The following is a 24,331-nucleotide window of genomic DNA, read 5'->3' on the forward strand; positions in this document are numbered from 1 at the left end:
CGTAGGAAAAGCATGTATTATATAATCGTTTAGAAGCTTACGTCCTTTTGACAAGTTATGGGAGATATGTTGAAATCTTCTAATTGCTCGGGTACACATGCCTACGAAGGCCCAAAATTGAACACCCAGCCCTACTGGAATGGAAACAGCACTTACACAAAATAAACAACAAACCGCTTCGAACTGCTTTCTGAGCAAACCGCTTCCTATGGTGAGTCAGTATCATCAGTGGTATTCGATGTCTGCACGGGTTATGTCAAGGCACGTAGTGGATTTTTGCGGCAATCGATGTGTCTCCATGCTGTTAGTGGAAAATGCGAACAAGCCGGTTTCTCTGGGATTTTTGCTTCTCGGCCCTCTCTCCACGTTATGAGACACATATGGACCGGCGGTTGGCGTCAAACACACCTCTTCATGGGCGCGAACCGCGTCAAGTCAGTTATGCATAATTGATTGAAAAGCACGTGATTCGAGTAGGACGGTTTTTCAACTGCAGCTCCCTCAGTCCATGCTGTCTCGAGCGGGCTTAACCGATGTGACGACGATGACGGATCATCAAAACGGAATTCAAATCCCGTGACGCGATATCTCTTCCTCGTTCTCACACACTACCACTACCGCATCAACGGCAACGATGAAGGTGAAGCCAGACGGCGCAGATGTGACTTCGGTTCGTTCATCCGTCGTTCGACATCAGTTGCTTCAGTTGATCAGACCATCAAGGACGTGATTTCAACGGATTTAGTGAGTTTCAAGTTCACGTGCGCACGAATAGTCTCGATCGGTTACTATAGTAACCCGCGCTTGAAGTGATCCAACGCAAGAGCGTCTATATCAAGGCTAGGTGTAAGATAGTGCTAATACCGATAGATGATGGAGACAGCTATGTTGATAATAATAGTGGCCATAGCGCTTTTTGCGCATTCAGAAATTCATGCACGTAAGTGGAATTATAGTGCTGAGGAGAACAAAACAATAATTATGCAAATCAACAAGGTGTGTCATTTGAGATATCACTCTAAAACTGGTTCGCCTTCGTAGCAGACGCTACGAAATTCGCAAACAAACAATTTGATCAACCATCAAGTGCTGCTGAGTAGGACGCCAAGCTGACTGAGTTGGACTGTGTGATGTATTTCGAAATGGAAATTATGGGAAACAGGGTGGAGAACGCCTATTCCAAGCACCGGGGTTTTCCAAAGAAAATTAATGCGAAATCTATCTAGAATATGCTCTACGATGTGAAGAATCAAGTGCTGCGGAAAAAAGAGTATTGAAACTTATTGTTCACCACCCTACGAATATTTTAGAAATTATTCCGGGTTGGTTAATTTCTAGCATGGCAAACGTCAAACGATTTACGGGAATGGAATCCTAAAGAGAATAATGAGTAGATCAAAAGTGGTATAGAAAACTGGAATGTTGTGCCTTGTTCTGCTCGGGAGAAGGTTGTCTTTGAAATATCTTGAAACTGATAGTGGAAAACCCATCGATACTTGAAAGAACCTGATCTGACCGCGGGGAAACTGACGCATGTCAGTGACACAATTTAAATTTGTTTTAATGTGATACAATCTGTGGAAACCTTTGCTCTGATGTCATTTCACATTGTCTGCAGTAGAGAGTGTCTAGTTTGGAGTATAAATATCAGCTACCAGAAAACATACAACAACAAAACTGCTTTTCCATGTTTGCTGCGATACAGCAAATATCGAGAAGTAAATTTAATGCTGCCGGTGATTTGTGGACGCAGTATTGTATCACCTTAAGTGGAGAAATTTGGGAACAAACAGAAGAAAGATTTAAAGGGGGATTGTCGAAAATTTAGAGTGCATGTAGTTACCAAATAGTTCACAGAAACGGTGTACAAAATCTGGAAAAAGAAAATTGGCAATAATGAGTGTAATTGTTCAGTACGTATGTCATTTTGGCGAAAGCATTGTAGAATTTGAGCGAAAGAAGTTTACGTTAATGATTTTTTTTTTCTATTACCAGACTGATGGTTCTGAAAACCGAAAAGGTACAGGTAGAGCTAGGTTGAACGGGTTCGATTGTTCATGTTTCTGTGTGTGTGTATTTCCTCTAACCCCCACTGGCCGGCAGTGTTATTATGGAAGAACTTTCTCTACAATGTCGCATTAATGGTCATTGTAGACAACTTTAGTCCAGGAGTTAGAAGGCGATAACTCTACTGCAGATCCAGCAACGCATTTCAGAATGTCTGGAGAGTCACGCCCATTCCGAGGTTACTTTCACTCACAATAAGCCCCGCATGTATGTATTACCTCTATCAATTGGATATTAGTATTACATACACACTTCCAGGTTCGAAAATATTCTTTTCAAACCTAGCGCGTATTTAGTTTAATTTTGATATTTTATTTATAAAGAATGATAGGCCCGGTCTCGCCATGTCCCGCTGGTCTGCCGCCATTGCACAGTGGTTTGAACGCTCAATATCACGAACTTTTTTATTTGCGCCTTCAATGTCGGTTTTTGCACTATGGTGTCTTTAAAAGAGTTTTTGCATAAAATAAGGCGCAAAGACTAGTGATAGGTTTTAGTTCGGAACTCCACCACAGGCAGCGCTGCAAAATCTAACTTTTTACATTTACAAGATAGGTATGTGGTGTCTTCAGCAAAGTTGTAGATAATTTTACTACAAAAATCTTTGCTGAACACACAAATACTCTGTATTCCTTAGTTTTTGAGATACGTAGCGTTTAATATGACTGTTCAACAAAATTTATTTTTTTCAGTTTTTATAACATATTTAAAAAAAAACTATAGGTTTTAGAAGACTATAATGTTCAACAAATATTAGTATTTTATTACAATACAAAACATTGTTCAAAACGTCCAAAAGGTATCGATTACACAGGCTGAGTTATTCACAAATTTAGTAAATTTTTTAACATATTTTGTACCCTCACAGACAAAAATCCGGCAAAATCCGACAGGTGAATCTTGAATAGGATGAAAGCTTGTTCAAAAGTGATCTCAAATTCCATTGAAACATTTGTCCTTTTTAGTATCCTCGTTTATTATTTTGCACTTCAAAAAGGTCTTGACCACGGACATCAGAGTAATTGCCATAATCATAAATCACAGTAGTCTACTTGAAAGTAATATATAATTTTGAGTTAGCTATTATTATAATATAATTAAATGATTTAACGTATTACGTTATACATCATTGTATGTATGTATATATAAATATTTCAAAAATATAAACAAAGGTTACACAATATTGTTATCAAAAACATTTTCATCTTTCTCTTCCACATCAAGCATGTATTTCGCATCGCTACAGAGCTCATTAATCGGCTTGTCTCGAGATGCTCTAAGACTGCTGATGCGAGGATCAGAAAATGTTCCCATTTGATTCCAATTTGATCGGCACAATGAATGTAACAAACATATTTGCATCGGATTTAGTTCCGTCATCATCGCCAAGTACTTGCTTGTGTTCACTTAATCCAGTTGTGCCATCAAATCCCCACTTAATCGTCATTTTCTCCAATTCGTCATCACTAAACTTTTCCAGCATGCACGCATTTGCATCAACAATCCTGATTGTCGTGTGCTCCAAGAGATCCTTTAGTTTCACTTCTGCAGACGTTTCCGAAACTACTAACCCTGGATTGGGATAACAGCACTTTGTAGTAGGACGGATACAAAGGCACATTCCGATCCAGAGCTCCATTACGAAGCTTTTCGTATTGGTCTTTCGATAAATTAAGATCCAATATTAACGCAAGAGCTTCCGTCTCCGAATAGGGTACAAAGCCATTTTTGGATGATTGCATAGGCGAACCTATTTTCACGGCTCTTGTCGGAGTTGTTTGCGTTGCCTGTTTTACAATGAACGCTGCATCTTCTTTACCATCCTCACGTAATTTCATTTGGGTTGCAAATGCAAGTTCATCTGTTGGGTAGTTAGACCGCATTGCAGACGTCTTGCGTCTCTTAACAACCTCGTTGCTTTCTTCGAACGCCAAAGATTTTCTTCCACGACGGGAAGATCCAGAAGTACAAGGGAAACGATCAACAACTTTCTGTGGTAGTTTGAAGGAGCTATCGAAATAACCACGACTGCTTTCAAGCATAGTAGGTTGTGGGTTCCACAGTTTTTTTTTTTTATATTTGCATGTCGCCTTCACAAAATGGTTGATTTCAGCTGCCACTTGTGCCCAGAGAAGTTTTTGACTGTTACGGCATTTATTATGTTTCAATGCCGTAACAGTCAAAAACTTTTCTCGACACAACGTTTGATTTATCAATGTCCTTTCCCTTAAATTCTTTCCACAGTTTAAAAAGCTTTCGCCTGTCGATTATTTTCTAAGTAATATGCGTTTCATGCTGCAAAACCGATCAATGTTTGACCAAACTTTGTTATATTATCACTGAGCCTACTTTGATTCAGTCTTTGACAAATGCGCGCTGTCACTGAACTACGGAACGACCTTTTAAAAATACAAAACAATCATCGAGGATACTAAAAGGGACAAATGTTACAATGGAATTTGAGATCACTTTTGAACAAGCTTTCATCCTATTCAAGATTCACCTGTCGGATTTTGCCGGATTTTTGTCTGTGAGGGTACAAAATATGTGAAAAAATTTACTAAATTTGTGAATAACTCAGTCTGTGTAATCGATACCTTTTGGACGTCTTGAACAAAGTTTTGTATTGTGATAAAACACACAGTCTTCTAAAACCTATAGTTTTTTAAATATGTTATAAAAACTGAAAAAAAAAATTTTGTTGAAGAGTCATATTAAACGCTACGTATCTCAAAAACTAAGAAATACAGAGTATTTGTGTGTTCAGCAAAGATTTTTGTAGTAAAATTATCTACAACTTTGCTGAAGACACCACATACCTATCTTGTAAATGTAAAAAGTTAGATTTTGCAGCGCCGCCTGTGGTGGAGTTCCGAACTAAAACCTATCACTAGTCTTTGCGCCTTATTTTATGCAAAAAAAAACACTTTTAAAGACATCATAGTGAAAAAACCGACATTGAAGGCGCAAATAAAAAAGTTCGTGATATTGAGCATTCAAACCACTGTGCATTGGTTGCTTCTTTAGGAATCCCTTGTACTTTTTCTCTAACGCTTTGTATTTCATTCCGTGCTTCACCGGCAATTTTCTTCCGTAGATCGTCCTTGCTCAGTTCTGATTTCGCCATTTCCGAGTTTTTCTTGTTTTCCGAGGGAGATAAATCCGCATTAATCTCCGTTCCTGGTTCGATGTTGACTGGTTGGTGTGGTCGATCTCATGTCTACCAGCTGTTACTGTATTGCCATGGTCATCTGGCATAAGGCTCGCGTCTTAAATCGCTGGTCCACCGAGCACTCGGAATGAGTCATTGAATCAATATAGAGATTAGTATGAGATGGTGTTTTATGTTTTAACGTTACCTCAATGTTATATCACAGACAAACAGACACACCACATTGAACATTTCTCATTGTAAACCCTACCGCCATCTGTCGTATACACTGCAATGGGCAATACACTCAACAGATGGCTGTAGTGTGTAAACGTCAAATGCAAGGGAATTGATTATTTGCGCCATAAGTGGCGGTACTACCAACTAAGAAACATTAAAATTAACCATTAATAGCGATTTCGATGAACATTTTAAGGATGTTATGTCTGCTTGTCTGTGACTACTTCGGGTAATCTGCGAAAGTACTTGCAGTTTTCTCAGGCACTGAGAATCTAACTGCAATCACTCTCTCGTACGCGAAATGTGCCACGACCAAATCTCAAGAAACATTTGAAATGGGCCTATGTCCAAAACGTAAACAAGTCGGGTTTTAATACCATACTTTAGCACCGCTTGATAGCTACTAATCGTGTAGAAAAGTTTCACATAATCGAGAAAAATCATTAAAAACAACTCGATTTTTGAAACGGCCGATCAACGAAATGCTTCGATTCATTAATAGGCCCGCACGCTAAAACGGCCAACCATTCATTTATTTCATTTCATTGATAAGGTCTAGTGACGTAGAAGGGCCGATGATTGAAAATTTTCAAACCTAAGCTAGGCCCTACTGCTTGAGGCAGGGCCGATGATTTGTTTTGAATTTATTTGACGTTGCGAAAAGGCTTAACAAAAAGGCCCTATTAATTGAAAGAATTACACATTATTAATTTATTAAATTAAATTGATTTCGATTTTCATATGTTTTTGAAAGCTATGCGAATGCTATGGGTATTGTATACTGAGATACAGTTAATATTGTTATTCTGAGCGATATACTGAAATACTTCAATTTTCTTAAATATGAATTGAATAGCGGCGGAAAAATTTAAAATTCTTTTTCTGGGTTGTTTACGTTTTGGACATAGGCCCATTTCAAATGTTACTCTACAAATTAGCATAACGACGACCTATACGCTCTCTGACCGCAGGGAGTTTGATGGTTCCTGTTTCTCGCTTAATATTGTATTTTGCAGATGAATCTGGACTCCTCGAAAATGCAGGATCGCTATTAAAAGTACGCTTTGACGTTGTATCGTCTTTCGTTATGAACCAAGGAAAATACCCTCGAAGATACCAACACGATTTATAATCGGATTTATGATGTGCGCAATGCAATCGAAGTATAAAGGTACATTTAGACTATCTGATTTGTTGGTCTGATTCGAGCGGACTGCTCGATAATTTTGTCGGATGCAATGTTCTGATGCGTTCACACTTTTTCGACATGTTGATTAGATTTGACGTTTGATTTGTCGAACGAAATAGGTTTGTGTTTAATTTTCAATGAATGACTCAAACTCAAAAAACAGCCACAATTTCTAAAACTATAAGCGAAATTTTGCAAATCTTCAGGGAAATTCGCAGAACTTCAGAACTTGAAATGTAAAGAATTTCACAGAAGTTTGTAGATCTACTGAAAAATTATTGAACATCAGAAAAGTTCGTATATCTTCTGAAAAAAGCTTCAGAACTATGAAATTTTTTTACAGAACTTCTGAAAGAATCACAAGAATGGGCATAGGTCTTCAGATAAATTTGAAGATCTTCAAAAAAGTGTGCAGATTTTCTGTTATATTTTCAGAATCTCAGAAATTTTAATGGATCTTCAGTGAAATTTGCAGAACTTCAGAGAAGTTCGGCGATTTTTTTTAAAAATATTTATACGATTTCAGTGAAATTTGAAGGTCTTGAGAGAGACATTTACAATATCAAGGAAGCTAAAATATTTTCAGATAAATTTTGAGAACTTTAGGTAATTTAGAAAATCTTCAGGGAAATTTTCAGATCTTCAGGGTAGCCCAAGAGCCTAGAGAGGAATTTATAAAACATCAGAGAAGTGTGCAGATCTACTGAGCAATTTATTGGCCTCAAGGTTTTTTTTTCGTAGATCTTGGGAATAGAACTACGGAGCTTCAGACAACTTTACAGAACTTTAAAGATATTTGCAGAACTTCAGAAGAGTAAATATTAAGAGAAATCTGCAGAGCTGCAAGAAATTTTGCAACTCTCCAGAGACATTCAGTGGTTCAGAAAGCTTCACAGTTTCAGAAAAAAATTAGATCTTCAGAAAAATTTGTAAAATTTCAGAAAAATACTTCAATTCCAAAGACAAGTACGAAAGTCCTAGATTTTGCCGAACTCCGTGGAAGTTGGTAATAGGTAGATCTGAAGATCTTCAGAGAAGTCCGTAGACCTTCAGCAAGTTCGCACATTTTTTGAAAAATTTGCAAAACTTCAGCAAAACTCACAGAACTTCGGGAAAGTTCGCCGATCTTTAGAAGTATTTGCACAACTTCAGAGAAATTCGTAAATGGTCAGAGAAATTTTTAAAACTTCAGTGAAGTTCAAATATATTCAGATAATTTGTAGAGCTTTGGGAAATTCCAAAGAATTTCAGATAAATCCGCAAAACTTTATGGAAATCCAAGACTCCACAAAGAAATTTACAGAACTTTATATAAGTTTGGAGATCTACTGAGAAATTTTTTGAACTTCAGGGCAGTGCGTAGATCTTCAGAGCAGAAATACAGTACTTCAGAGAACTTTAAACTTTACAGAATTTTGAAGAAATTTTAGGAACTTCAGAAAAGTTTAAGAGTAGATCGTAAATCTACTGAAAAATCTGCAGAGGTTTAAATAAATTTTCAGAATTGTATTGTGGTTCTTGGATTTTGAAAGAAATTTACAGAACTTCAGAGAAGTTTACTGATCTTAAGAGATATTTGCACAACTTCAGAAAAATTAGTAGATCTTCAGAGAATTTCCTAAAACTTCCAGTAGGCTCAAAATTATCTAGATAAACTTTTAATACTTTAGGAAAGTGTGCAGATATTCTTTGAATCATGAAAATCTACAGAAGTTCGTAGATTATTAGAAATTTAGTGAACATCAGAGATAATTGTTGATCTTTAAGGATCTTAAATCTGCACGGCTTCAGGAACTTTGTGGATTTTTAGAGAAATTTGCAGAACTTCTGAAGAATACACAGAACTTCAAAGAAATCTGCAGAACAACCGAGCAATTCGCAGATCTTCAAGGGAAGTTTTTTGATCTTTAAAGATATTTTACCAGAGAACAGAAACAAAACTTCAGGAACGTCCAAAGGTCTTCAGAGAAACAAGCAGAATTGAGTTCTTATCAGAAATTTTCAGAACTCAAGGAATCATGTAGATCTATAGAGAACTTTTCCCACTAGCTTCTCGAAAGTTGGTAGCGACATCCTGGCGAAGTTTTGAAATCCTTTTTCATCTTCATATCGCAGTTCTTGAAGGACAAGATGAACCAGATTCCTGTCGGTGTTCGTCCTGAGCAACTATTTCCTAGTTCACCTACTCCTTCTCATTTTATTTAAAATAATGAAAGGAAATACGCCTGCCGAAGCTAGATCAATTTTCCGGTAATTCATGATGTAGATCTTATTTACTTTTTATTCCTGATACCGTTTTGTTTTGAATTCTAAATTGAGTTATTTCGACATGTGCAAGCAGTATGAACACCAGCAAACAGGAGGGGGGGGGGGGAGTGGGTTTCGACAAAGTGTGTCGAAATAAATTCATTATGGCGGCGGTCAAAATCAGACCAAGAAACAGACTTTAAGCTCGAGTACCAGCTACAAGTGGCAGGCGAATATTTCGAGTGAATTCCAATCCAAGTCCCATATACCTACATTAGGGTGAGCCAACTGAACAACCCCTGCTCCCCCTAGCTCCTTCAATTTGTATTGAGGTCTCCAACAACTGTGCCCAATTTGACCGAACATGGTTACAACTCAACCGGCAGTCTCGCTCTTACTTGGTATTCTTTCTACCTTGATGGATGCCTCGACGGCTTCTCCCAATATAAATTTGTTATATCTCATCTAATCTAATCTAATCAAATCTAATACAAACGCAGCCAGTAAGAGAAAGCATCCTGGAAAATGATTAGGTTTGATGAGGTCTAATATTTTTTCTTGTCTAATTGATGTTTACAGCATATCTGAGATATGATATAAACATCAATACGGCCAGGCCTACTGCGTTGTATTTGCCGCAAAGATGATTCTTGGAAATTGATGGGAACATTTCTTGAATCTACAGAGGTGTCAGGATGCGTGGACATACCGTACCAAACGCTCCGAGTTACTATGTGTAGTTGTGTGTAATGTGTAAATATTTGTACAATATTGAAGAATCATAAAATAATGCAATGGAAGGATCTTACCGATTTTTTTTTCTATGTTGGTAATGATTCTTTTGCGATTAAAAGTTTCATCGGAAGCATCCACTCCTTGTTTATCATGGGGTTTGGGATGCAGTTCCTCGTCATTGCTCGTGGTTATGTTTAGTGATGTGATGGAGATCATTTCTTTCACTAGAAACTACTACTCCTGACTGATCCGCCAGCCTTGCATCGGGCTGGAACCGCAAGCAAGCAAATCAATTGCCTCCTCCTTCGTTGTGAGTGGTTCCGATAGATACGCGCCCATTTTGGCTTGCAGGCAGCAGCACTTTGCAGGAGAAAATTTGCACGTTCGATTTTAACCTACTTCCACTGGATATCACCGTTACCTCCTGGACTTTTTTTTAACGTCCGGCTTCCGGATCGTTATGCACTTGTAACTAAACCCAAACGGACACGATTCAAGAGCGTACATTAGAAAATTCAGCGGAGATCTGCTTTCTCGCAGCGTTTCACGGCGGCGGCGAACGAAGAAAAAACCCGGTTTGTTCACTCGCGGTAATCTTAAAAACTCTTTCGATCCTTTTTTTAAATGATCAAACACAGCACTAATAAACACACGCGAAATTATTGAAAAAGTTTTCAGGTGTCCAAAATGCACCAGCTAAAGGACTTATTGCACTAAATTTTCAATAAACATCTCGGAAAATAAAGCAACAGCAAATTGAAAACACGTCAGTTTCAATGCCCGGCCTACCTCGATCCCAATATAAATTTGTTATATTTACTATAACTCAAAATCCTCTCTAATTCATTTGCATTTCAATGCCGAATTAGGGAGAGTTAACTGTTTTTGACGTAGGACTACGTCTGTGATTTCTATATGGGGGTACACTTTGTGGAAACCGAAAATGGAACATGTAACAAAATTATGAAATATTTTGAACGATAATAACTCAGCTGCCCGTGGACCAATTTCAATAATTTTATCACCAATCGATCAGAAATAGTTCTACGCATCTTTAAAATTTATGACTTTATGATTTATCTGTTAAGGCACTTCTAATAATTATAAAATTTACCCTAAATGAATTTGTGCCAGTTGAAGTAGGGCACTCATACTCAATTTATTTTGCATGCCACAAAGCAGAGAAGAAAGCCCGTAGGTAGGATTTCTCACACACCATATAGGGCACACACAACCTCTCTTCACTGATAGCCCGTATCAGATTATCGAATAAAAATCAGTACAATAAAGCTACCGACGAGTGTACATCTAAAATTCTATCGCAGTAAATAAAGTTCCGAGTACAGTAGTTCAGTGTACCGCGTATCATCCACAATTCGCATTTTTTGGTTACGGTGAAAACCACACCCGAAGGACACTATCCGCTGCAAGTCCACCACTAGTCCGGAGAACCAACTCCCCTACATTTAATGGTCCTTCGAGGATCCGGATTTATGCATTTTTAGTGGCCGAAAATCGGCGAAGAAAGTGACCTATTGTGTGGTGATTATACCACAAGCGGCATTGGTATCACCTTTGTGTTGCATCAATCCAGCAGCGTCGGTGGATAAATTGGCTATTGCGGATCCGGTAGGGCAACCGGATCAGTTGTTACGAACCTGACTGTGACCAGCGACCAGGACACATCTCATCCAACGAACACGGAGCATTTCGGCGTTTCCAAGGCGCATTTTCACACCTTCCTGCTGTTCGTGGCAAATCTGGCGTGGCTTGGGTTAGCGAACAATAGATGGTAGCGTGAGTACACAAAGAATTAAGGTACGAACATTTCGGACGAGAAATAAAGTTTGCATGCGAGTTTCACTATAGTACGTAAGGAATTTGTTTGCGAATTACACGATTTTTTGGGCAATTGACTACGCTAAGGTTTTTTGGAATTTGATTGGGTTTGCGATTTGGAACGATACCTGAAATAGACAACAGCATGGCGTCATTGCGCGAACTAAGCAAGATCGAGCGAGGGTACATTGATTCCATGGCCAATATGGAGTCTTTTGTTGCCAATTTCAATGCACAGCAGGATCAAGCAAAAATTGCTTCACGTTTGGAGCATGTGGAAACGTTGTTCAAAGAGTTTCGGGATAATCGAGCGAAACTTGAAGCGAGACAGGAGCAAGATTTAGCACTTACTGCTAGTGCTGAAGGCAAGGACGTTCACCTTAAGAAGGACGTGGAATCGGCCAATAAGAAAACTCGGTTGGACTTTGAAAATCAATACTTCGATGTGAAAGATTTCCTCTCTTCGCATCGAGTCATTCCGACAGCTGCAGCCTCTTCTTCCTCTCAGCCCTGCCAAACCCCTACATCCCGAGTTCACCTTCCATTATTCAAAATTCCTTCCTTTGACGGTAGTGTGAAAGATTGGTTGAGTTTCCGTGATGCTTTCCAGAGCATGATTGGCAAAGATGTTTCACTCTCGCCGATTGATAAGTTCAATTATCTTCTCTCGGTGCTCACCAAAGAAGCCAGGACGTTGGTAGAGTCAATCGAAGTTACGGCTAACAACTTTGAGGTGGCGTGGCAAATGCTCGAACAACGGTTCGAGAACAAAAAGATCATTGCTCGCACGTTGATGGACAGTTTTCTGAACGCTGAGATGATCAAACGGGAATCTTACGATGCACTAGTTGGTCTTATCGACTCGTATGAACGCAACCTACTGCAGCTGAGGAAAATTAGACTGGAAACAGACGGATGGTCTCATTTGCTGGCTCATATACTTTACACACGTCTCGATGCTGATACTCAAAGGCATTGGGAGCGAGCTCACAACTCCCGTGAAGCTCCGAAGTACGATGATATGTTGAAGTTTCTGCGTGATCACCTTGCAACCTTGCAACCTCTGATGTCCTCGAAGCCTCGAGGATCGGAGTCTCGTCAAGACCACGGAAGAACGGCGATTAAGTCCAAATTCGGCTCTACACTCACAACAACCACGACGCAAAAGAAAGCTTGTCCACACTGTCAAAAACCTTTCCATTCTCCTTTCAAATGTGATTCCTTTAATAACATAAATCCTTCCCAAAGGCTTGAATCAGTCAGGAAAGCTGGTCTATGCTGGACTGATTCAACGATTGTCGTCCACTGGTTGGCCGCTTCACCGTCTCGCTGGAAGAAATTTGTTGGCAACCGTGTGGCCGAAATCCAGCAAATCACTGCTTCCGGAATATGGAGACACGTCCCAGGTATCGAGAATCCAGCAGATGTCATATCCCGTGGAATGCTAGCAATGGAGCTTGTGGAACACACGCTGTGGTGGCAAGGACCTCAGTGGTTGCAACAACCTAACAGATTTTGGCCCGGTCTGGTTCGAACTTCCGACGATCTCTTCAGCAAAGAGCAACTCCAGGATAGACCTACGGTTTCCCTGCCAACAGTCGTACAAAGCACCATATTCACACTTAAATCATCCCTCTCCAGTCTCGTTCGCTTGGTTGCCTACATCCGAAGATTCTGCAGCAATACGAAGACGCATAACCAAGAAACCAAGAGATTCGGACCCCTGTCTACGGCTGAATTGGAAAACGCGCTAGTCAATTTGGTCAAACTTGCCCAGCAAGAATCGTTCGTGGAAGATCTGCAGTCCGTCCGCACCACCGGTCAAGTGAAGTCTACGTCAAAACTGAAGGCACTATCTCCAGTGCTAGTAAATGGTGTTCTTCGGACGAGAGGTCGCCTCAACAATGCAGCGATACCGTATGCTCAAAAGCAGCCTATGATCCTGGATAACAAGCATCCGTTCACTCTTCTAGTCGTTCGGTATTATCACCTTAGTCATCTGCACGCTGGACCTACGCTCCTCATAGCAATCGTTCATGCTAAGTTTTGGCCTCTTCGGCTGCGTGATGTCGTACGAAAAGTCACGCACGAATGCGTCACCTGCTTCCGCAACCGTCCAAGTTTCAACGAGCAGATCATGGCAGACTTGCCATCGGTTCGAGTAACACCAACCTTACCGTTCCTGAATACCGGAGTTGATTTCTGCGGTCCATTCTATCTTCGGCCACCTACCCGGAAAGCTGCTCCGCCGAAATCGTTCGTGGCAGTATTCGTTTGTCTATCAACCAAGGCAATACACCTCGAGTTGGTAGGCAACCTATCCGCAGATTCATTCATCGCCTCCTTGAAGAGGTTCGCAGCACGCCGAGGAGTACCACAGACCATCTACTGTGACAATGCAACCAACTTTGTCGGAGCTCGACGAACGCTAAACGAATTCCTGCAGCTGTTTCACACCCAACAGAACCGCCAGGATGTTACACGACAGTGCTCCACTGAGGGCATTCAGTTCTCTTTCATCCCTCCGAGATCACTCCACTTCGGAGGCATCTGGGAAGCAGCGGTAAAATCCCTGAAGACGCACCTCCGTCGCACGCTTACGAACGCTTTGGTCACCACTGAGCAATTCCACACGCTGCTTACGCAAATCGAGGCGATTCTCAATTCCCGGCCTCTAACACAGCTTAGTAATTCTCCCGAGGACTTGAACGTCCTTACGCCAGGTCACTTCTTGGTGCACAGACCACTGACCGCAATCCCGGAGCCGTCCTATGAAGAACTACCCAGCAACCAACTCTCACAATGGCAGATGATCCAGGAATATCTCCGTCGTCTTTGGAAGCGATGGTCAACCGAATATTTATCGGGACTACAGCAGCGAACCCGATGGACACGTGAGCGCGACAACATTCGCATCGGAACGATGGTGTTAGTTCGTGAAGACAATCTACCGCCGCAGAAGTGGCGTTTTGGCCGAGTAACTGAAGTGTTTCCTGGAAACGATGGGCTCATCCGAGTCGTCAACATCCGAACCAAGGACGGCACTTACAAGAGGGCAATCACACGCGTTTGCGTTCTGCCTATTCCTGACAATCAGCCAGCTGACCAAGAATCAACATAGTTGCAGTCGTTCGAGGTTCCAGCAACACAAGCGATGTCGGATGGGAGGGGACCTTGTCTTCTCCGACCTAAAGTCAACCGTATCAGCAGGAACCCTGGACCCCGACTATCCGTGAACGTGACGATCGAGAGGATGAATTCCACCCGGCGTACCTACACCCATTGATCAAAGTTCATCGAGTTTCAACCGATCATCTGACAACCGTTAATGGAGAAGCTGGAATCAACGAATGCAGATTGTTGAAAATATTGAATTTGAATTTGTTATATAGCAGTAACTCATAAAGCAAACCCACACAAATAGAAGACAGGATTGAAATTTAGATTTCAATGGTGGGCGGTATGTTAAGGCACTTCTAATAATTATAAAATTTACCCTAAATGAATTTGTGCCAGTTGAAGTAGGGCACTCATACTCAATTTATTTTGCATGCCACAAAGCAGAGAAGAAAGCCCGTAGGTAGGATTTCTCACACACCATATAGGGCACACACAACCTCTCTTCACTGATAGCCCGTATCAGATTATCGAATAAAAATCAGTACAATAAAGCTACCGACGAGTGTACATCTAAAATTCTATCGCAGTAAATAAAGTTCCGAGTACAGTAGTTCAGTGTACCACGTATCATCCACAATTCGCATTTTTTGGTTACGGTGAAAACCACACCCGAAGGACACTATCCGCCGCGAGTCCACCACTAGTCCGGAGAACCAACTCCCCTACATTTAATGATACCAATGCCGCTTGTGGTATAATCACCACACAAAATGTCACTATTAAAACATGCACAAATGTGCAACTGTTGCAATGATAATTAAGATTATCACCGATTGCCTGCGAAAAGCGATTTCCCTAACACAGATTTCAAAGTTGAATTCCAACCGGTCTCACCAAACGGTGTTTATTCAATCACCACGTGGTTAGTGCTGGTGTTCTCCAGTACACACATGACCATCCTTAGAAGGAGGAAGAAGCCGCACAGCTATTGATCGGAATCAGTAGCTCTTCGTGAGTCGCTTTGGGCCATTTATGTCAAGGGCGTCATACTAAAGATTATAAACAGAGAGAACCCCGCTCAAATTCCTGTTCCTACACAAAACACAAGCTCCTGCAGCAGTTAACAAATAAGATTTATTATATAAGACCACATAGTCCTACGTCACCATTGCGTACAACCCCATGGGGCTGTCCCTTGTAGTTTTTTTATTCGTTATTTCAACATTAAACATCATGAATTTCAAAATATGAAAGTTGAAGTTAGGTTCACAATTAATATAATATTCGTGGCAGCGATACCTAAAAAACAATGCGAATCCTGGTAATTTTTAACCTTTATATTTAACCATTATTTCTCCAGAAACCACTCCCTTGACCCTGAGAAAAGTTGATTGGTTATCGTCACGAATAAATATACAAATTACATTGATTTTTTGTAATAGAAATGTGTGTTTATGAAACATTTTTAAATAATGACGTTCAAGTGGTCCGCATAGGCAATTGAGATATTACCCTTCCCTAATCCTCGGCTTTGGATTGATTTGCGCTCACATTGCCCCACCAAACGCTGCAAAATGAAAAAAGAAAATCAAATTTCAGTAGCTGTATTAATTAACCGAGCAATCGGCCTATTTAATAGATTCAGTCAGCCGATTTTCGCTGTTGATTACTCGACTAAATTAACTTCAAAGCTCAACATGTTTTTATCGATTTACTAGTGTTGGAGTAAGTTTGTAGTAAAGAACAATGCAAAACAATATAGTTTTACGAATTTTGTGCAAGACAACATCGATAAAAGCATCACAAATACCTTCGAAAGAAAACAATTTCTCCTAAAAAACGTTATATTTATTTTGTTATTTAATAACTCATATCATGTTATCTCTTCAGTTTAAAATAGTTGAGACTGCGAAATAGTAAACCGCGAATTGGCTCACCGCGGAACGGTACACCACGAAATGGTGTTACCGTAAAATGTTATACATCAATCATTGTTTTTAGCGCCTCTGGGAAAATGAGTCATGAACCAATTCTTGTTGATCCATGTTTGCGGGGTGAACGTATAGTATGCCACATTGAATCATCAAAGCCCATCCATTTCGAAAGCAACTAAAAGTATCCACTTCAGTGAACACTTACTAGACTTGCGGCAGCAGCGCAACGCGATGGGGAATTACCAGGGAGTTGGCATCCTTATATCAATCCATACCTTTGACAGTAGGCAACATTGCGAGTCGTATTCAAATACCCGGCTGCCGTATAGCAGATGGAACGGGATGGAGAATCGTGCTAGAAGCAGAAGGACAAGGGCAGGTGATAGCTTCATCCATGTCAGGCCGTGGGGGATTACCCATCTGTGCGTGGAAACAATTTCCTACATACAAGTATATACTATTAAATTGAGGCATGTAGCCACAGCAAAGTGCCACTGGAATGGAATACTGATGGACTCGTGTGGGTATCGAATGCCTAGATCTGAAATTTACGTTGACAGTTTGTAATTCCCCGAAATTGTAGAAGTCCTTCTGCACATTTGCTATCTCAAATGCTTGGAAAATTTTCTCAATACAACAGACTCGATGACGTTGATCAGAGAACGTCCAATAAATTATAGTATAATACTGTCATTTATTGGACGTTCTCGGATCAATAATAATTACAATAAAGATGACTCAGATGACTCCATGTGACAAGAAGCAACTGCGTGTATCGTGATGATTGATTTGCATGGTTGTGTTGCGTTCCCCGTGTGGCCGTTTTTGGTCATCCCCCATTAAAAATGCATATTTACCGAACAAACACAATAAGCCAGACTAATCCAAATTTACCTTTTTTTTATATAGAAAGTTTATCTTGCACAACGCCAAACAGTATACCGGGACAATGTATAACAGTGCATCGGTGTCGACACATTTTGAATATGTTCAAGACTCAAACTATGATTCCGCCAGCTCAGCAAAGCTTCATTCGCCAGTCAGCGTGTCATCTTCCGAACGTGAAATACGCCGTGTGCTGTCAGTTGGATGAGATCGAGAGACCTGCTCCAGATATATCCCTCTTGCCGACAGAATGTGGAATTACAACGGCTGACCGAGTTGCCGGAGGGGACGAGACCGGCGTATTCGAGTTTCCTTGGATGGCTTTGCTACGGTATCGGGACTTCGAAGGCGGCATTGTCGATGGTTGTGGTGGTACATTGATCAACGATCGATATGTCCTAACAGCGGCACACTGCCTGCGGGTACATACTCTAACTTTGTAAGTGTTTAAGCAGCTAGCATAATTGATAAGTATCGCAAATGTTGACTATTTCTGTTACCTTTAGAGACCACGTTCGATTGGGAGAACACAACAAAAAAACCGAGATCGATTGCGAAGGATTCGATGGAGACTGCGCTGGGCCGGTGCAAGATATAAAGATAGAGAAGCTTATGATTCATCCTCAATACAATAAACCAAAATTTTCAAACGATATTGGATTGATCCGTTTGAAGAGCCGAGCCCATTTTCAAGGTAAGAGCAAACAATTCCCGTTAGTTTCAAGTTGGTTGCTCAAAATGCAAATTTTACTTACAGACCACATTAAGCCAATCTGCCTCCCAGTTACGTCCGAGTCCCAAAAGATGGTCTTCCCCAAGTACATCCTAACCGGTTGGGGTAAAACAGAGACGAATAAGTTATCTGATGTTCTGCTGAAAGCTACCGTCCCGCGGTTAGACAACGAGCAATGCACGCAAATTCTCCAACAGCAGCGGTTGTGGATTTCACTGAATAACAAACAGATGTGTGCCGGTGGTAAAAATCTGATGGACAGCTGTCGAGGAGACTCTGGGGGGCCACTCGGAATGGTCGTAAAGGTCGGTAGATATCCCCGGTTCATTCAATATGGAATAGTTTCCATAGGATTGGATACATGTGGAATTCAAAATGTTCCTAGCGTCTACACCAGGGTGGGAGAGTATATGGATTGGATTCAAGAGAATTTGCAACCGTCCTGATACAATGCTATCCATTAATGCTCTTCAGTCTGAATACAGGAATTTCTCATTGCCAAAAACTCATGTAAATAAATAAGATTATATTTATGCAATAAAAGACTTACCAATTAATCTAATGTGAAAATCCGTTTGGAAATGTCATCCACAAGCCAATCGATGGCTTCCACCAGTTTCCCTCCCGTTACGGCACTGACTCCGTGGATCGCCCAATGATGAGTTTCAATCTTCTCCAACTGCAGCACTTCTTTGATTTCATTCGCCGTGAGTGCTCCTGGTAAATCCTGCTTATTAGCTAACACCAGCAGTGTAGCTCCGGCTAATCGCTCCTCTTGTAGCAGCAAAGCCAGCTCCTCCCGGCACGAGTCCATACGCATTCGATCGGTACTGTCCACCACCCACACCAGCCCGTCGGTACACTCGAAGTAGTTTCTCCAGTACGACCGGAGCGACTTTTGTCCACCCACATCCCACATGTTCAGTGTGTAGTTATTATACTCCAAGGTTTTAATGTTAAAACCGAGCGTTGGAGAAATTTGATCTATTGGCTCGCCGTTGAACCGTTTGAGGATTGTCGTTTTACCGGCATTGTCCAATCCACTGTATTGATTTGGAGATAAGCGACGATTAGTCATCGGTTCAGAAGTGAAAAGCAGATGGGTTCAGAAACATTCTACTTACAGCAGTAATATTCGCATTTCCTTTTCTTTTTGCTTCATTTTCTTCAAGATAGTTAAAAATCCCATTTTTAACGGTACAGTTTATCAATAATCACAGTTTTTTATATGAAATTTATAGTTTACGAAACGCTTCCGAATTTCCCTGTATGAAAATAATGCAACGAAAAATACTGTTCTTGTTTTGTTTATACGTATGACAGGCGACGCGATCAGCTTTTCAGGCTTTTCAGCGTTTCAAATCATTTCCGAGTCAACAGGTCTGTGCCACATTAGGGAAAATTTGAAGCGTTACAACACTGAAAACAAAACTAACTCAAACAGTGAGTCTGTTTTACTCATTCGTACAAGGCAAACATTAAAAAATATTCAAATCTATACTATAAAGGTGTATATAGACGCTTGAATCTCATGTAAAATAATGTTTAATTAGACACTATTATACATTTATTAAACGATTATTCAACTACGGGATAATTAATCCGAAAATAAGAACGGCACAGAGCAGGGTTGTTCTCGTTAGTGATTGTTGTGTCATTATTTCTGTCGAATTTATTACATATACATACATACACACGAGGGGCAATTCACTGCTCTCAGAAATGAATCGAAAATACGTGAATGAAAAAAATACACAAAAATTCATCATAACTCGTCATTACTCAAAAAAATGCAAAAAAATACAAAATTCGGAAAAAAATACACAAATATTCGACGAATAATAAAAATACACGATAGTTCGTCATTTGCACGAAAAATTCGAAATATGTACAATCAAAATGCTGAATTCGGACAAAATGCGTAAATTTATTATTTTATATTTTAATCCGAGCTCGAATCACAAAACAATGCATTAATGAGTAGGATTTCACCCATTTTTAAGAAAAGTGCCTTAAATCGTTTATTAAATAAAAAAAAACATTAATGAGTAGTTGTGACCCAAAAATAAGTAAAGAAGGCGTAACAGACTTGGTAACAGATGCTTATTTATGCGTAATGAGCGAGGTAAGGGGCTGTTCATAAACTACGGGGGGGGGGAGGGGTTAGTTGGCAATTATCCACGGCCCATACACATTTTTAAAGTTTTGTATGGACAATTGTCAACGTAGGTGGGTGGGGTGGCTCAAGAATCTGTCTACGCAACTAATGTCAAGCCCCTAATGAGTTTATGAGTTAAGCCTCTTTTCTTTTAATTGGGTGAAATTCTACTCATCAGTGGGTATTTCAAAGTTAGCGTGTGCTGTGCATTTGTCAAACAAAACGTCAACATTGTGAGTTTGATCCGTTTGATAATCGGTTCGAGTGGTAAACATAAACACTGAATTGACAGAATACACTTATAACTGATTTTCAATACATTAATGCATAAAAATACACTTTTATTTTTCTAATACACAAAAAATTACATATATTCAAAAAGTGCAAAATAATACATTAATACGCAAAATACACGTTTATTCGATAAAAAATACTTCAATACGTTCATCAATACGTTGGCCTGAATCGAAAATACACAAGTGAATCGCCCCTCGCATACACACACATGTCATTATTATATGGGATTCGAACCATAACCTTCCGATCACCAGCCGCTTGCCTTGCCATCTGAGTTATCCTATAGATACATCATATGAGCAGCTAAATAAGCAATAAAAGCTTGAATCTGAAAACCTATCAGCGCTTCCAGCCGTAACTCTAGCTAATTCAAGAAGATGTGAGAATGATTAATTCATTCGTAGTTGTTTAACATTAGACCAACGTTACCTCTCAATCGCTCTAATTTCGATGGAAAGGATGCTATTCTTTTCGATAGATCTATGAATTGGTTGTCGTGAGTGATACGATTTATGATTACGATTTAAATTAATTAGGAGTAGAACATAAATAAAAAAAAAGGGTTGAGGCTGGGATTGAACTCGCGACCTTCTACTTGGAAAGCGGAAACGGTAACCACTATGTTACCAATTTCGTTTTGTTGTTAGCCTGAAGCACTGTTGTGGAATAATGAATGAATGCGCCGTTTGTAAAGCATTTATAAAGCGTGAAATTAAAACATGGACGCATAGTGGTATAAGAGCTATTATGCTGACTGTATTCACCTTTATTCAGCAATAGTGTTAAGCAATGCAATGGAATCTAGTAATGGAGCTAGAAAACAATTATTAGACGTATAATAAAGCATGTTATTAAATCAATTGAAACAGTCGGCTTAAAGCGTCAATGTATGTGCAAATTACACTTATTCAGTATGTTATTAGATCAAACTTCTGGTGTTGAATCAGGAAGACAGTCATCGTTTGTATAGATTTTAATAAGTATATCAATCAAATCAGAGCAATCAGTGGAATAAAGGTGCATCATCGATCTCAATGAGGTTTTCTGAACACATAATTTGACAACCCGTTTTATTCAGCATTGTACACTGTTATAAAGCATTTATTCAATCTATATACTTATTTGTGACTCTGAATTGTTTTTGGGCAGTGTTGTGGAATAATGAATCTAATACGTCGTTTATAAAGCATTTACAAAGCATTCAACTAAAACATGGACGCATAGTGGTATAAGAGCTATTTTGCTGACTGTATTCACCTTTATACAGCAATATTGTAAAGCAATGCTATGAAATCTAATAATGGAGCTAGAAAACATTTATTAGACGTCTAATAAAGCATTTTATTAAAGCAATTGAAAACAGTCGAATTAGAGCAACAATGTATGTGCAAATTACACTTATTCAGTTTGTTATTAGATCAAACTTCTGGTTCTGAATCAGGAAGACAGTCAACGTTTATAAAGCTTTTAATAAGTAAATTAATCATATCAGAGCAAACGGCGTAATAAAGGCACATCTATCGATCTCAATGAGCTTTTTTCAGCACATAATTCAACATCTTGTTTTATTCAGCATTGTACACTGTTATACAGCATTTATTCAATGTGTATGCTTATTTGTGACTTCGAATTGTTTGTTGGGAATATCCCCATATATCGGTGATACATCGTAATCCGTAATCACAGACGGATCACAGCTGTAACAATGCACTCCCGGTGATCGTGCAATGTGCATTGGAGGAGGGCAGTATTTTTGCCGGACCATCGGCGCAGGCTCGTATCACATACTGCTTGGCGATCATACTTCGAACTATCTGGTATTAATACCTACCATGACTGTTTTTTACCTTGGACCACGTGATCAGAAGCTTTTTCGTTCACAAGTTGTAGGTTCTGGATGTCACCGTCTTCTGTAGCTTGATAATACTAGGACTCATCTGCGACGTTAAGTGTAAGAATACAGTGGTCAATGCCTTTTCCTTACAGTTCATCAGCATATATCCGATATCCACGCCTTCTGATCGACTCCTTCCTCTGCTTGGAAGTGGTACGATCTGGTTCAGATAGAATCGTATTTATAACATAACTCTTCCAGTGCAAAGTTATTAGGAAATGAGCAGTTTGTGACCAAATCTGTGTACGCCAAGCATGCCTGAAACTTCCGTTGGCAGAACCGAAAATCACCACCGTGAATGCGAGAAAACTCCGACGAATCTGGATCATCCACAGGCAGAATCAGAAACCTCCGCCAAAATTGTGAAAAACCTCTTCTACTAAGTACGTGTGAAAACTCCGTTAAAATTAGCTTAAACCTCCGCTGGCAGCATCATAAATCTCCACCGAAACCGAATGGGACCTCATACACCAAGATCGCAAGAAAACGCCATCGAAATTTCGCATCTTTTAATGGGCCATACTTTATGTAATTGTAATTAATTTTTTGTCAACATCAACAAACTCAATGTAGCCCCAATGTAATGTATGTAGTCAAACGTAATCCTGGTGGATGAACCCTTTATCAGGACAAGAATAAGTTCCTACACACAAACAACGAAAATTGTATTAATAAAAATAATGCATTTTCAAATTAAAAGTTTCCCAAAATTTGTAGATTCAACAGCAAAAATATTCAAAATAAAAGTAAGTTTTTTTAATTGAAAGTTTTTCTTTTACTTTTGATTCGTAGTTTTAAAAGTACATATTTTTAAAACAAAAGTTGTTAAACTGTCAAAAGTACCCCTCAGCGATGTTTTTAGTGGCTGCACTGACATCTCATATGCCGCCTTTTCTGCTAGTCTGGCCGCTGTGAACATGAAATGCAGCTCTGAAGTTACCACAAGAGTCAGGATTCTTCTGTGGGATACCAGACACTGAAGTTTTCTTAGTTGAATATTCCGACATTATTTGCTGGTATGTAGAAACCCACGTGAAATTGGCATTCCAAATGGTAAGTACACTATTTTCATTGCTATTGTTATTGGATTTTTAGATTCTTTTTTTTATCAGACTATGGAATCTACCAGGACGAAGTCGCGACAGTTTTCGGTATCGACGTTATCAAATTCCTGTTGGAGAAGGATCAAGCCCTGCTGGATAATAACCGAAAAGGTAAATTAAACTTTGATCGGGAGAAGGACGAGAACCCGCTGCCCGTAAAACCCGTCACCAGTTGGTACTTTATGAAGCTGTGGCATAGGATTTACAGATTGCGAAATGGTAAACAATATCAAGCTTGCCTTGCCAGTGTCCGGATTTTGTGTTCCTTCACGCGACCTTTACTTGACGGGATTGTGCCTCTTCGTGAATCTCATTGCATAACGCTTGTAAAGGAAATGGATAATAAATGTATTTTAATCTATTTTTCTAATATCTGAAAACCTTAAATTAAATATTATTTAGAATTTAAAATGAATAAAGATATTATTACGGTGAAAATGTGTATTTTTTATTTCAAAATGTTACTTATCGTTTTAACTATATCACATTTTCAAACCAAAACTTCGTCTTGAATTGAAAAGAACCTGATTTTAATTCTATCACTACCGTGTTTTTAATTTGACAGTAATACAATTTATTTTGAAAGCTTTAACTTTTAAAAGTACAGAGCGAACAATTTTTGATTTAACAGTTGGCTGACTTTTGTTTTGAAAGTCAACCGCTTTCTACCAAAAAGAACCAATGTGAACTTTTAATTCTATCAATGATTTTTTTAATTTTAGCAACGATTTTTCTTTGT

General features: G+C 39.5%; 2 protein-coding genes across 3 annotated transcripts; one reads left to right on the forward strand and one right to left on the reverse strand.

Annotated features, from left to right (window-relative positions):
* Positions 1-727: 727 nt before the first annotated feature.
* On the forward strand, positions 728-18,710 carry LOC135697309 (serine protease grass-like). Of its 2 annotated transcripts, none has more exons than XM_065216932.1 (4): positions 728-940; positions 17,432-17,846; positions 17,914-18,101; positions 18,165-18,710. In XM_065216932.1, the coding sequence occupies exons 1-4, from the start codon at positions 871-873 to the stop codon at positions 18,584-18,586; spliced, it is 1,095 nt and encodes a 364-aa protein (XP_065073004.1). In that variant the 5' UTR covers positions 728-870; the 3' UTR covers positions 18,587-18,710. The 2 variants fall into 2 exon arrangements, with proteins under 2 accessions (XP_065073004.1, XP_065073005.1); XM_065216933.1 differs by lacking the exon at positions 728-940 and adding an exon at positions 2,091-2,245.
* Arl2 (ADP ribosylation factor-like 2) lies at positions 18,652-19,390 on the reverse strand. Its single transcript, XM_065216934.1, has 2 exons — positions 19,265-19,390; positions 18,652-19,183 (listed from the first exon to the last, which is right to left on the reverse strand). The coding sequence occupies exons 1-2, from the start codon at positions 19,327-19,329 to the stop codon at positions 18,694-18,696; spliced, it is 555 nt and encodes a 184-aa protein (XP_065073006.1). The 5' UTR covers positions 19,330-19,390; the 3' UTR covers positions 18,652-18,693.
* Between the last annotated feature and the right edge of the window lie 4,941 nt (positions 19,391-24,331).

This window comes from Ochlerotatus camptorhynchus, unplaced genomic scaffold (genome assembly GCF_037179485.1).
Source record: "Ochlerotatus camptorhynchus isolate MF236.1 unplaced genomic scaffold, CSIRO-AGI_Acam_v1.1 ptg000070l, whole genome shotgun sequence".
Classification (NCBI taxonomy): domain Eukaryota; kingdom Metazoa; phylum Arthropoda; class Insecta; order Diptera; family Culicidae; genus Ochlerotatus; species Ochlerotatus camptorhynchus.